Here is a 13,747-nt window from a genome sequence, read left to right as displayed (position 1 = left end):
GTTCTCAGTAGGCCATTCCTCTCGATGTGCTCGCAAATGCCGTCCTTGATCATAGCTTCCACCATCTTCCCTATTATTGAAGTCAGGCTCACCGGCCTGTAGTTCCCGGGGTCACCCCTCGATCCCTTCTTGAAGATCGGTGTGACATTTGCCAATTTCCAGTCCTCTGGCACCTCACCAGTTTTCAAGGATAGGTTGCAAACATGTTGGATTGTGCCCGCTATTTCCTGTCTTAGTTCTTTCAGCACCCTTGGGTGGATCCCGTCCAGGCCCGGTGATTTGCCGCATTTTAACCTGTCTATCTGTTTGAGGATGAGAAGAGATAAACTAGACAGATTTGAAAAAAAGAGAAAGAAAAAACATTGGAAAGATGGATATAGGGCAGGAAGTAAAGAGGTAGAAAAAGAGTGAATAGAGCACAGGGAAGCAGAACCAGAGATGTGGAACAGGATGATTAAAAGATAGTCACCATACAACATAAGTAAGATAAATGATTTTATGTTTAGTTTAGTAAGGGGGGAGGGAGGTAATGGGATTTGATATACCGCCGTTTTATGAGACAATTGTATTGAAATGTCAGTTTGAGCATTTACATTTATGTATATATAGCACTATATAGGAGGAAATGTGAGGGGGTGCTTTGTGAGATTAATTTTTAATTGCGATTCATTGTATGATTAAAAACTTTAATCAATGTGCAGCCCTAATTTTCAGTGATCTGATTGGCTGCTCCATAATTAATGGGGGCAGGGAGAATACTGAATGGTTTCTGCTTTGTAGCCTAACTTGGAGGTGCAGTCGACTGGAGCAGTGCCAGAGACCGAGGAGCTATGCAGAGCTGGGCAAGGAGGAACTGGTGAGAGAAGAGCAGACATGCCTAGTGGGGCGGGGCATAGTGCTGAGGATGGGACTCCTGTGATTCAGTAAGTACAAGGCTTGGAAGAGGGTGAGGGGATTCCTCTGCCTTAGACAGCTGGATCATGCTGCACTTTTTCATTAACTGCTGCTGTCTTTGACCTGCAGAAATGCCCTTGCAGTGGGCCTTGCGTGTCCTGTGGTTCCCAAGGATTTCTGTTTGCTAGACACAGTGGCTTCAACTCAAAGCACTTGTCCTTCAGTCCCTAACAGTTTACCTTGCTCAGGGACTGTTCCAAGCATCAGCTTGGTGGCTTCAAAGAATCTGGCTCGCCCAGCTGTGGCTTCAATAGGCCCAAATGGAGTGCTCTCCAAAACAGGTTAGAGGTCTCTCTAGAAGCTGGTAATATCCCACTAATCAAATATATATATATTTTTTTTTTTTTTGCTAAAGGGAAGGGGAGCAGAATGGGTTGTGGCTGTTCCCTAGGGGTAGTTGATTGTGCTGAATGAGAGTGGGAGATGCTGACACTTGCCCAGATGTATTGAGGGGGGTGGGGGTGGGGGTGGGGGTGGGTGTTTATGCTATCCTTGTACTGGTATGTGGGATATACCCCTCATTAAGATTCTCCCATTTGCTTTCCTTTAAAGGTGAGGATTCCAAAGATTTTGTTCCTGACTTGGAAGCTTTGGCAAGTATCCTGTCCAATACTGGAATTACCAGCAGTGGAAAGGCTGCCATCAAGAAGACTAGCATGGCCCAGAGAGTTCCAGTAAGGGGCAGGGCCATGACCTCTCTGTATAGTGCTGCTAACAGCAGCAGCATGGTAAGAATCTGACACTGTGTACTGGGGGAGTGGGAGACTTTGTGATGAAAGCAGCTAGATTAACAGGGTTTTAAAAAAAGACTTAGATAATATCCTAAAACAAAGTCCATAAGCCATTATTAAGATGGCTTTTGGGAAATCCCACCACTTATTCTATTCCTAGAATAAGCAGCATAAAATCTGTTTTACTTCTTGGGTTCTTGCCAGGTACTTTTGACTGAGGTTGGCCACTGTTAGAAATAGGATACTGGGCTGGATGGACCTTTGGTCTGTACCAATATGGCAACTCTTATTCTTATTTCTTGCTGCTTTCTGCCTAGGTTAAGAGAGGTTCCTTGTTTGGTCAGCGGATGAGTTTTGACCCCAAGATGAATTCGGGTCACATGTCCAGGCTGGAATTTAAAGGTATGGTATTTGTTTTAAACCCCTTGGGCAGGGCCAGATGTGGATTTAGCACTGCGGGAGCAATGTCTCTTTAGGTAGGGTGGGTGAGGAGAAGCACATCAAATGTGAACCTCCCTTCCAGTGTTCACTTTTCTGGTTTTATTTCCTCCCCCTACCCCCCAAACACTTGTACTAGACAACTGTTTCATTTTTCTTGGGTAGAAAAAGAAATGTGTGGCACACCCTTCAGAGTTCCGAAGCCCAGCACTGAGCTCTTACCGCAATGTTCTGCCCAGCGAGTGGCCATCCAGCACCCTCTGTATCCGGTGCGTATTTCTCAACAATAACTTGATTGCGATTCTGAGAGAGTTGATGAGTAACACTTAATTTTTTCTGTCTTGATAGTGACATTTTTGCTTTAATTTCCTTTCTTTAGTTCATGTTAAACTATCACAGATGCATGGGTTTATGCTACCCTGTCAGCAGATGGAGATGGAGAACACAACTCTTCCAGTAACCACATCCATTTCTGTATTCTCTCCAGACCGGCACAGCAACTGATAGGTAATAGCTTACCTTGACCAGCAGGTGGAGACTGAGACACAAACTATTGGCTGTAGTATAAGTGGGCTGCGCAGTCCCAAGTACAATCTGTTCTCGGTTTCCAGCAGGTGGAGCTGGTAAGCCTGTGCAAGCTTCCCTGGTTAGTGTAGGGCTTATGTACGAGTTTGAGTATCTTTGAGGAGCGTCGTTCCATACATGTCATGGTTCCCCTTCACGCTTCTTTGCCTCACATCTTGGAGTTCTTACAGGATGGCCTGGAAAGGGGCCTTGTCTGGTCTTCCCTCTGGGTTCAGCTTGAGGCTTTGTCTACCTTTTGCAGTTTGGCCTCTTCTCCGGATGTGATTCGTTTTTTGCTGGTGGCTAACCTGCTTCAACCTCTGGTGCAGCCTTCGGTTCCAGCTTGTGATCTCAACATGGTACTTTCCATGCTAGTGCGCCCTCCGTTTGAGCCTCTGGGCTTCTACATATTGAAGGACCTTACTTTTAAGGCAGTCTTCCTGGTGGCCATTACTTTGGCGAGATGCGTTTCTGAGCTGTAGACTTTCTCTTGTAGACCTCCCTTTCTAGAGTTCTCTAGGGAGCGGGTCGTGCTGCGGCCGGTTCCTTCTTTTCAGCCGAAGGTTGTCTCGCCTTTTCATGTTAACCAGTCTGTGGTCCTCCTGGTATTGGGTAGTCCAGGAGGACTCTTTGGAGCAGAGGAAGGTTGCGCAAGTTGGATGTCTGTCGGGTCCTTTCTTATGTTCAGTGGACCCAGGAGTGTAGGAAGTCTGATCGTCTTTTTGACCTTTTAGTGGGCCCTCGTAAAGGGGCAGTGCGTCTAAGGTTACCATTGCGCGATAGATTAAGGGAGCTATCGTTTCTGCGTACCTTCAGAACAAATTAGACTTTCACAAAGCTCATTTCACTTGGGGTCAGGCAGCTTCTTGGGTGGTCTTCTCTTGTACCTCTGGTGGATATCTGTAAAGCTGCGGTTTAGACTTCTCTCCATTCTTTTGTTAGACACTACTGTGTGGACTTTCGAGGAGCGTGTTTTTGAGGCGGCCCTTCGGAAGTCCCACCCATGATAGGTACTGCTTTGGTAAGTCCCATCAGTTGCTGTGCCAGTCTGGAGAGACGATAAAGAAGGAGAAACTAGGTTCTTGCCTGCTAATTTTCTTTCTTCTTTAGCATCTCTTCAGACTGGTACAGTTCACTGATGGGTAATAGCTCACTATGACCAGCAGGTGGAGACTGAGACAAAACTTTGGCTTCCTTCTAGACAAAACTTTGTGCTTCCTTCTAGTCAAACCAGTCTGCTGTCTCCAGCAGGTGTGGTAAGCTCTGCCAGTCTTCCCTGAAAATGGTTAGTGTAGCCCTGTTGGAAGTTGTTTAGTGGCCTTCTTTTCCCTGTTTTGTGCCGGATTGAGTTTGGAGGGGTCCTTTCGGGGGTCCATCCAACCTCTGGGGTGTCGCACTCGATGGGTCATAAGTTGAGTCCCTCCTCCCATTTCCTCCACCTCCCCAAATTGTTTCTAGAGGTGCCTCAGCTGTAAGCCTTTCCACCGATACCGGCAAGGCATATGGCTTAGAAAGCCAGTAGAGTCTTTTCTGACAGAAAAAAAGAAAAAAAATCCTGCAGCAGTGCCGGTCTGAAGGGAGCCTTCAGTTCATTGTTGTTCCTTTTTATTGCTAACCGGCACGTTTTCCCTTAGCTAGGTTGCGTATTGTGCAATGAGCACTTTTAAAGGGAAAAAGTGCTCATTGTGCTCCAGACATGAGGTTGATGCGGCCAACCTGTGCTTGCGGTGTACCGGCAACCAAGAAGGGGAATTCTCATTGACTTCAGGTGCCAGTGTCCAGGGATCCCTTTTACGAGTGCCTTGCACGCTGGCAGCTGCCAGCGGCGAAGCCCGGACTTCCCTCGCTGCCCACACAGGGATTCCCCCAGCCACTGATGGTCAGGAAAATAAGATTTCCCTTACTGCTGATGCAGCTGGAGGCTCTCTTATGCTGCTGCCGGCTTGCCCGCTTTAGTGACCAGTTCTGACTTTTTCGGTTCCGTCAGTTGGTGAGGATTTTGGTGTCCATCTTTCAGCGAGAAGAGCTCCAGGAACTTATTCTTCAGGTCTCCTTAGTGTTTTGTTTCATAAGAACTTAAGAATTGCCATCTCCGGCTCAGACCCTGGGTCCATCAAGACCGGTGATCCGCATACGCGGAGGCCCCACCAGGTGAACCTTGGCATAGTTTTAGTCCCCATATCACTGTATGCTTCTCAAGGGAGATGTGCATCTAATTTACCCTTACCCGTATCACTCTATGCCACTCTTAAGGAGATGTGCATCTAGTTTACCCTTAAATCCTAGAACGGTGGATTCTGCAATTACTTCCTCTGGGAGAGCATTCCAGGTGTTCACCGCTCGCTGCGTGAAACAGAACTTCCTGATATTCGTCCTGGATCTATCCCCCCTCAGCTTCAGTCTATGTCCTCTTGTCCGTGTCACATTGGACATTGTAAATAACTGCTTTCCCTGCTCTATTTTGTCGAATCCTTTCAGTATTTTGAAAGTTGATCAGATCCCCTCGCAGTCTTCTCTTCTCAAGGGAGAACAACCCCAGTCTCCTAAGTCGTTCCTCCTAGTCCAGGTTCTCCATACCTTTCACTAGCTTCGTTGCTCGTCTCTGCACCCTCTCTAGCAGTTTTATATCCTTCTTTAGGTATGGAGACCAATGCTGGATGCAGTATTCCAGGTGCGGTCTGACCATGGCTTTGTAGAGCTGTATTATAACTTTCTCTGATCTACTTGTAATTCCCTTCTTTATCATGCCTAGCATTCTATTTGCTTTCTTCACCGCCGCCACACATTGCGCCGATGGTTTCAGGGTCCTATCTATCAGTGCACCCAGGTCCTTTTCCTGTTCGGTCTTTCCCAGAGTTACACCTGACATACTATACTTCTGATCTTTATTTTTTCTGCCTAAATGCATCACTTTACATTTCTCCACATTAAACTTCGAGGAAGACATGAAGGAGCCCCTGTGTGTGGTGGACTCTGCTTCAGGGGATCTGCTCAGCATCTTGCTCTTTTCCTAAGCATCAGGATATTGTGCTTGTGCAGTGGAAAGCGCCAGAGGCGCCTTTTTGTTTTGCGTGCTCTATGGCTCCCATCCCATCCCAGAGGGGGATAGGGATACCTTGAAGTCGCCTGTGCTGGACGTGGTGGTCTCGGCCATCGTGAAGTGGCATATGGTGCTCGTTGAGGAATGTCGGTTAAGCAGAATTTTGATGTCACTGCCCTTACGGTCCAGGCGGCGATGTGTGGTGGTCTGGTAGCTCGGGCTTTTTTTCAGTGAGCCAAGCGTGTCTTTGACCGTGAGTCTGATAACTGGTCCTTGGTGGAACAGGAAGTAGCCAAAATTGAGATGGGTGCTTCTTATCTCTCTCATTCTATGTGTGACCTGTTGTGAGCGTCGGCTAAGTTCATGGCTCTTGAGTAGGCCGTTCATCGTACCTTGTGACTCCGGACTTGGTCGGTGATTTCAGCTGAAGAAATTTCCCTTTTGGGAGGTCTCTTTTTGAAAACCGTGCCAACCTGTGTGGGGTGGCATTGCTCAGGGGCGTTTGTGTGATTTCTGCAGAAATCGCCCTGGTCGAGGGGCTGCTGCTTTTCCTGCTACTGTGTCTCCCCGGGGCCGTTTCTTTCAGTGCATGCAGCCCTTTCGGGGGGCCATTGGGGGATGATTTCTCTGCCAGTTCCTCCGTCGCCTGTTCTGCCCAATGATTTCTTGTCAGTGCCTCCCTTGGTGCCGGTGGGTGCTCGGTTGCGAGACTTTTCCAGGGGTAGGCTGAGATCACAACAGATCAGTGGGTCCTGGAGGTGATTCAGAACGGTTATGCTTTGGAGTTTCCCACTTCTTGCCAGATCACTTTCTCGCTTCTTATCAGGTGGCATGGAAGAAGTGGGCCTTTTGCCGGATGCTTCAAAGATTGCTAGATCTCAAAGCAGTAGTATCCATGCCTCCAGCGGAGTGTGGAACCAGCCGGTATTTGATTTACTTCGTGGTGCCCAAGAAAGAGGGGACTTTTCGGCCCATCTTGGATCTGAAGGGGGTCAACAGGGCTCTGTGAGTTCCATCTTTTTGCATGGAGACTTTGAGATCTGTCATTCTGGCGGTTCAGCTGGGGGAATTTCTGACCTCTCTCGATCAGAAGGAGGCCTACTTGCATGTTCTGATTCACACTTCCCATCAGCATTTCCTTCGTTTTTGATCTTGGTTCAGTTTTGTGTGCTTCCTTTTGGTTTGGCCGCTGCTCCGTGGATGTTCACCAAGATTATTGTGGTCATAGTGGTGGCATTGTGCTAGGATGGCATTCTGATTCACCCCTATCTGGACAATTGGTTGATCAGAGCAAAGTCTTTTCAGGAGAGTTCCTGAGTTACGGCTCGGGTTGTGGAGTTCTGCAGTCACTGGGATGGGTAGTGAACATGTCCAAGAGCTGGTTGGTTCTGTTTTGGTGCCTGGAGTACCTTGGGGTTCTTTTCGACACCAGCTTGGGGAAGGTCTTCCTGCCAGGGGCTCCAGTGGTCAAGTTGCAGTTGCAGATTTGTCTTCTGATGGTTTCCTGGTGTCCTTAGGCGCAAGTTTTTTTTTTTTTTCTCCAGGTCTTGAGGTCGATGGTGGCTTCCCTGGACGTGGTTTGGTGGGCCCGAGCTCAAATGCGCTTTAGCATGCTCTGCTTTAGCGGTGATTGCCCCAGGTGCATGATTTGGACTCTTCTGTTCCTCTTTGGGTGTTAGTTCGTCGCAGTTTCCGTTGGTGGCTAGTCTTGCAGTCTTGTGCATGGAGCGAGTCTGAATCAGCACCAGTGGACAGCGCTTCTTTTTTTTTTTTCTTCAAAATTCTTTATTCATTTTTCCATCTTACATCAAGAACACAATATTACATCATTTAAACCTTGTAAACATCACTTGTACTTCTTTTAACATCATCTTGAAAACATACATTTATACCCTCCCCTCCCTCCCTTCCCATAAATATTTTAATCAAAAATATATAAATATTATCAATTGATCAAACCTTAATATAACTTAATACCCACCCCCTCCCCTATGTATACGTGTACTTTCAATGGATAATGGTGTCTACTCATTGCAATAATTTGTCAATGGCCCCCAAATCTTTTAAAAATTATTATAATTCCTTCTTTGTATGGCAAAAGAAAAAAACAAGTTTGTCTCATAGATGCAGACACCGTAGATCTCATTCTCCAAGACCAAATTCATGGCAATTGAGACTCAGTAATTTGATGCTTTATCTCAATGCTCCAGATGTCCCTAAGTCCATTTTTAGTTTTTTTATTTATAAATCCATTTATCAATTTATACTACTGTGCGGCCTGGTGACCCAAGAAGTCCACCTGAAAGCATAAGAACTCCAGACTATATTGATTATTTAGATTTTTCCATTCAGGGAACCCCTCCTGAATAGCCTGCTTCAGTTGCAACCATCTAAAGCTACTCTCCTCGGTTGGGGAGCTCAGTGTCTCTTGTCGTTCGGCTCAGGGTAGCTGATCACTGGAAGAGACATCTTGGTTGATCAATGTTCCTAGCATTTCAGACGTTGTTGATGGGCAGGCTTTTGGGTTCTCTTGAACAATGCCATGGCGGTGGCTTAAGTCAGTTGTCAAGGAGGAACCTGGAATCGTCTGGAGGCACAGGAGGCTGCTCTGTTCATGGTGTGGCAGAGACTCATCTCAGTCAACCAGTCCGTGGTCCTTCCGGTCTTGATTAGCCGGGAGAGGCAGTTGCATAAGTTGAATGTCTGTGGGGTTATTCTCTCTTATGTTCAGTGGACTTGGAAGTTCCAGAAGTCAGATCATCTTTTTGTCCGCTTAGCGGGCCCTTGGACAGCACTTCCAAGGCTACCATTGTGTGCTGGATCAAAGAGACTATCGCTTCCGCCTATCTTCTTCAGAAGAAGCCTGTTCCGGATTTCCACTCGGGGTCAGGCAGCTTCTTGGGCTGAGTCTTCTCTGTTGCCTCTAGTGCAGGGGTCTCAAAGTCCCTCCTTGAGGGACTCAATCCAGTCAGGTTTTCAGGATTTCCCTAATGAATATGCATGAGATCTATGTGCATGCACTGCTTTCAATGCATATTCATTGGGGAAATCCTGAAAACTCGATTGGATTGCGGCCCTCAAGGAGGGGCTTTGAGATCCCTGTTCTAGTGGATATCTGTAAGGCTGCGGTTTGTTCTTCTCTGCATTCATTTGTATGATGCTAATGTGTGGATGTCCAGGTGCGTTGGATGCAGTGTTCGGTGAGCGTGTTCTGGTGGCAGCCCTCCGGGGGTCCCACCCATGCTGGGTACTGCTTTGGATCGTCCCATCAGTGAACTGTACCACTGTGGAGAGATGCTAAAAAAGGAGAAATTAAGTTCTTACCTGCTAATTTTCTTTCTTTTAGACTCTGCAGACTGGTACAGTCCCCCCACCCTGTCTGTCTGTTCTTACGGGATTCGCGTGAAGAGTGTGTTTTGTTTTTTTTCTGCGGGTTCTAGTATTTTTATAGGGTCAGGGAGAAAAAAAACCAGTGGCTTTGGCTCAGCTGGCGAGCTGTGGGGACGTTTTGCTGAAGGGGTTTCTATGCAATTTCCAACAGTATTGCTTTGTTAGTTGTTACTCTTGTTAGGAATATTGTTACTGTTATAATTAGCACTTCTTAGTTTTGCTTGGCTATTTGGCAGACTGGTTAGACTAGAACAAAGGTGTCAAAGTACCTCCTTGAGGGACGCAATCCAGTCGGGGTTTTCAGGATTTCCCCAATGAATATGCATGAGATCTATTAGCATACAATGAAAGCAGTGCATGCAAATAGATCTCATGCATATTCATTGCGGAAATCCTGAAAACCCGACTGGATTGTTGCCCTCGAGGAGGGACTTTGACACCCCTGAACTAGATGAAAGTCCAGCTATTAGTATTTTACAGCCAAAGTTGACTGTCTCCACCTGCTGGTCATGGTGAGCTATTACCTATCAGTGAAGTGTACCGGTCTGGAGAGTCTAAAAGAGAGAAAATTAGCAGGTAAGAACTTAATTTCTCCTTTTAGTCTCTCCATACCAGTACAGACCCCCTCCCTGTCGTTTTCTTGTTCGGATTTATACGTGAACAGTGAGTTTATCTGTGGGTGTTTTGTTCGGAGAATTGGGGAGATTGATAAAACATGAATACAAAAAAACAAACAAACAGTAAAGAGAGAGAACAGCAGCATTTGGTTTGTCTGGCATGGCAGGTGAGCTGTGGGGATTTTTTTTTTTTTTTAAGGTTCTTATTCTATTCAATATCCAACAGTATTTCTCTGTTCCTGTTCTCCTGGGAGTGTTTTATTAGTTCTGCTTGGCTATTCATCAGACTGATTGTACTTGGGACTGCACATCCCACTTATACTACAGCCAAAAGTTTGTGACTCAGTTTCCACCTGCTGGTTAAGGTTTGCTATTACCCATCAGTTGCTGTGCTAGTCTGGAGAGACTAAAAGAGAGAAAATTAGCAGGTAAGAACCTAATTTTCCCATAAGGGGTAGAGCAGCCCTGGGACTTAATTTTAATGCTATTGACAAAGTTAATATACACACTGACCAATATTGAAACTACAAATGAAACCCATCACAGCTTGAAGGGACTCATTACCAATTCCTCTGTAGGAATAAGTTTGAGTTGCACATACTCAATTTTATGTGCTAGTATTGAGGGGAGCTCCACCAACAGCTGCATTCTTCCTGAGAGAGTCCTGGACTTTGTGTATTGGGTATAAAGAAAAGGGAATGAAAGGTAAGGTCAAATTTTACCTTCTTTATCCTGTTGGGCCAGTCCTATTGCACAGAACATTCTTCTCGGCTTCCACACGAGATATTACTCCTCAGTGTTTTCAGAGCGCTCAACAAGAGTGTCCCCTGAGGAAGGCGTTTCAATTATACTGAAACTAGGATCCTTGTTGGGACAACTTTTTTTTTTTTTTTTTTTTAGCAATGTCTCTGTCATTAAATAAAGACTCAGTCATTGGTTGAAAAAGACGTCTCCCTTGCCTTTTGTTGGATTGTATGTATCCAAAATCTGGCATCAGGTGGTAGGAAAACAAGCCTAGCCTGTAACACTTAATGAGAGTGCAATGACATCCACATACCCTGTAGGATATTTGTAGGGGGACTGATCTGCCCTGCATTGTGCTTATTACACTATTGGGCCCTTGTGCACCAAGACTGGTAGTGTTGATCAATGTTTTTTTGGTTTCTCCTGGTAGTGTTGACATCAGGTTATTCCCATTAGTTGCAAGGGTTGTAGAGAGCCCACTGTTTATTTTCATGCTCCATCTCTCTTCACTTTGGGATGAGTTCTACCTCTTCTACCTCACCTTACTATCTATAAGTGAGGAGTAGAGAGCCTGTCTGTTCTGCTTGAATTCAATCTTTTATCATTTTCATGTTTTTTTATTATCATTTTGGAGGCTTTCAGTGCTGCAGAGGATCCTGGTCACCCCGGAGCATCTTTGGCTGTGAGAAGATAATACTCTCAGAGCTGAGATCTGTAGTCCACAGGCACATGCAGACTGGCTACACAGAAATTGTGCAAGGCATCAGTAGTTTTCAGAGCTCAGAGTCATTGCCTTGGGAGCAATCTTGCCCCAGGTTCTGTCTACAGTGGGCTTGAGTACAGACTGAGTGGGTCGTTTATCCAGGGTCGGGACCAAATCTGAGGCTTTCCGATGCGGCTCCAGCACAGCAGCATGGCACTGTAAGTAAAGCTATTGCAGCCTATGGGAAAAATCGGGAGGGGGGTTCCTTAAAAATAATTTCTGAAAGGTTTGAGGTTAGGGCTCAGGTTCCTTGCCTCCTAAAACCCCTTCCCTACCTTTTTTTTGAGTTTGCATTTTTCTCCATGATTTAGAAGCCAGAATCTCTATTGCGGTGGTTATCTTTGATTTTCCATTTTTATTTTAAAGTCTCCATCTGCCTCAATACCCCCTTAATTTTGACAGAAAAAACAGTATAGATGGACTCCTCGGGTGGAGATACTTTGGATTCATGACAGATTTGCAGCGGATGCCTATCTCAAGGGGGGGGTCATCTTTCCAAGTGCCACTTGGCACATGAAGTGGGGAGATGGGAGCTTTGGACTTCGCCTCCTCTTCTGCTCAGTTGGAGCATTTTTTGGGCCAAAAATTCCAGCAGAAGCTAGAGAAAGCGGACTTGGTGTTCTCAGGGAAGCACAGCTGTGTGCCAGTGGACAAACACCAGAAGCCATCGTAGGAGACCCTTCCAGGATCTTCTGGGCCACCTGTGCTGTAGTTTGCTCCTGAATTCATACACATGTTGTATGAAGTCCTTTTTTATTTTTTTAGGTTTTAAAAGCTGACCTAACCCTGCAGGGTGGAGACAGCACCAGGATTTTAGCTAAAGGCGCAGGGTCCACTTCAAGGAGCCATGCTGATGTCTCAGGAAACCAAGCTCTGGTGGACTAAGGATGAAGATTTAGAGTCCATATCTTTAATTTCTCATTCGGGGGTCCTTAATATTGGGAGATTCAGCATCTCATCTCTGAGATGATACGACGGTGCAAAGGCTATTGAAATCCTCTGGCCCACAAGGTTTGATTGCGGAGACGCTTCAGGAATTAAAGTTGCAGCTGCCTCATCCACGGCTCAGTGCTTGCTCACAGGCAGCACCAAGGAACAGAATGCCTGCTTTCCCTGCCAGAATTCCTTTTCCAGAGATTCTTCTTCTTTAGGTGCCATCGACTCATGCCCGAGTCCTAGCAACTTGATGAATTACATTACATTACGTGTTTCTATTCTGCCATTACCTTGCGGTTCAAGGCGGATTACATAAGATTTACCAGGAGGTTACAAGAATTGTAACTTTATATAAGAATTGTCATAGGAATTATATAGGAATTGTCGGGACTTGAGGTGATACATATTGGGTAATTGGAAACATTTTAGATTTGAAAGGGGTAGAGATTGTGGTAGGTGGAGTTTGGGAAGGAACTGGTCGTATTAAATAGGTTTTATGTATTTTTTGAAGAGTAGGGTTTTAGTTTCTTTCTTGAAGGTTTTGTAGTCTAAAATCTAAAAAGAAATTGGTTTTGTGCTAGTCTGGTAAGGTTCTCCAGCATCATCCCTATGGTTGTATTCATTGTGCCCAGCCATCTGATTGCAAGTCTCCTTCACCTGGTTCCTTCGCTCTTCCAAAAAACATGATGTCCTTCTCCAATGAACTTACCCTTCTTCAGTATGACAAAAATGAGACAATCGTAATTTCATTATTTGGGCTTCTAGTGACATAGACGGTTTGATCTCTTCTAGAATCGATTTCTTAGTCCTTCTGGTTTTCCACTGCTGTTTCCGTAGGGGAATGCGGTATCTTTCATTGAGCTTTTTGCATGCTGCTTTTTTTTTTTTTTTTTCAATATTATAAAAGTGCTAAATGCTTTGTGCAAAAAAACATATATAAAGTGCCTAATGCTTAGTGCAAAAACTAAAGTCACAGTGACCAGCACTTATCTTTTGTTTCATCTTTGTTGCCGGTACAACTGCTATTTGAAGGTAGCTCTTTATGGCCATGTATTTTTTTTGCAAAAAGCATTTAGCACTTTATAATATTGAAAAAAAGCTCAATGAAAGATACCACATTCCTGCTAAAGCTGATTTAAAACTCTTTGATCAATCAGCGCAGGTGTCTGAGAGCTTAGTAGCATATTGATTTACATCAGGGCTGCCCAAGTCCGGTCCTCGAGATCTACTGGCAGGCCAGGTTTTCTGGATATCCACAATGAATATGCATGAGAGAGATTTGCCTGCACTGCCTTCTTGGTATGTAAATCTCTCTCATGCATGTTCATTGTGGATATCCAGAAAACCTGGCCTGCCAGTAGATCTCGAGGACTGGACTTGGACAGCCCTGATTTACATATATTGATGACAATTATATGTAGAAGTCCTGTTGATATGCTAGTTTGTTGATGAGGAGGACTATTTCCATTGTTTGCTCATTGTTTCCGTAGTGTCCAGCTTTTGCATCCATAATTGACCACTGAGAAAATGTGTGTGGACAAGTCTGATCTTTGTTTGGAATGTTATTTCC

The 13,747-nt window shown here is 45.3% G+C and overlaps 1 protein-coding gene across 6 annotated transcripts in view; it reads left to right on the top strand.

Annotated features, from left to right (window-relative positions):
- TROAP (trophinin associated protein) overlaps window positions 1–13,747 on the top strand; it is a 142,222-nt gene that overhangs the window by 68,859 nt on the left and 59,616 nt on the right. For all 6 annotated transcript variants that reach the window (XM_033937858.1, XM_033937857.1, XM_033937856.1 and 3 more), the window contains exons 7-11: window positions 781–923; window positions 1,024–1,235; window positions 1,507–1,682; window positions 2,003–2,087; window positions 2,289–2,392. In XM_033937858.1, coding sequence (XP_033793749.1) covers window positions 781–923; window positions 1,024–1,235; window positions 1,507–1,682; window positions 2,003–2,087; window positions 2,289–2,392 — 720 coding nt within the window. The remainder of the gene's footprint in view (window positions 1–780; window positions 924–1,023; window positions 1,236–1,506; window positions 1,683–2,002; window positions 2,088–2,288; window positions 2,393–13,747) is intronic.

This window comes from Geotrypetes seraphini, chromosome 3, assembly GCF_902459505.1.
Source record: "Geotrypetes seraphini chromosome 3, aGeoSer1.1, whole genome shotgun sequence".
NCBI classification, from domain to species: domain Eukaryota; kingdom Metazoa; phylum Chordata; class Amphibia; order Gymnophiona; family Dermophiidae; genus Geotrypetes; species Geotrypetes seraphini.
The sequence above is the reverse complement of the archived record's forward strand: the minus strand, read 5'-3'. Positions and strand labels throughout refer to the sequence as shown.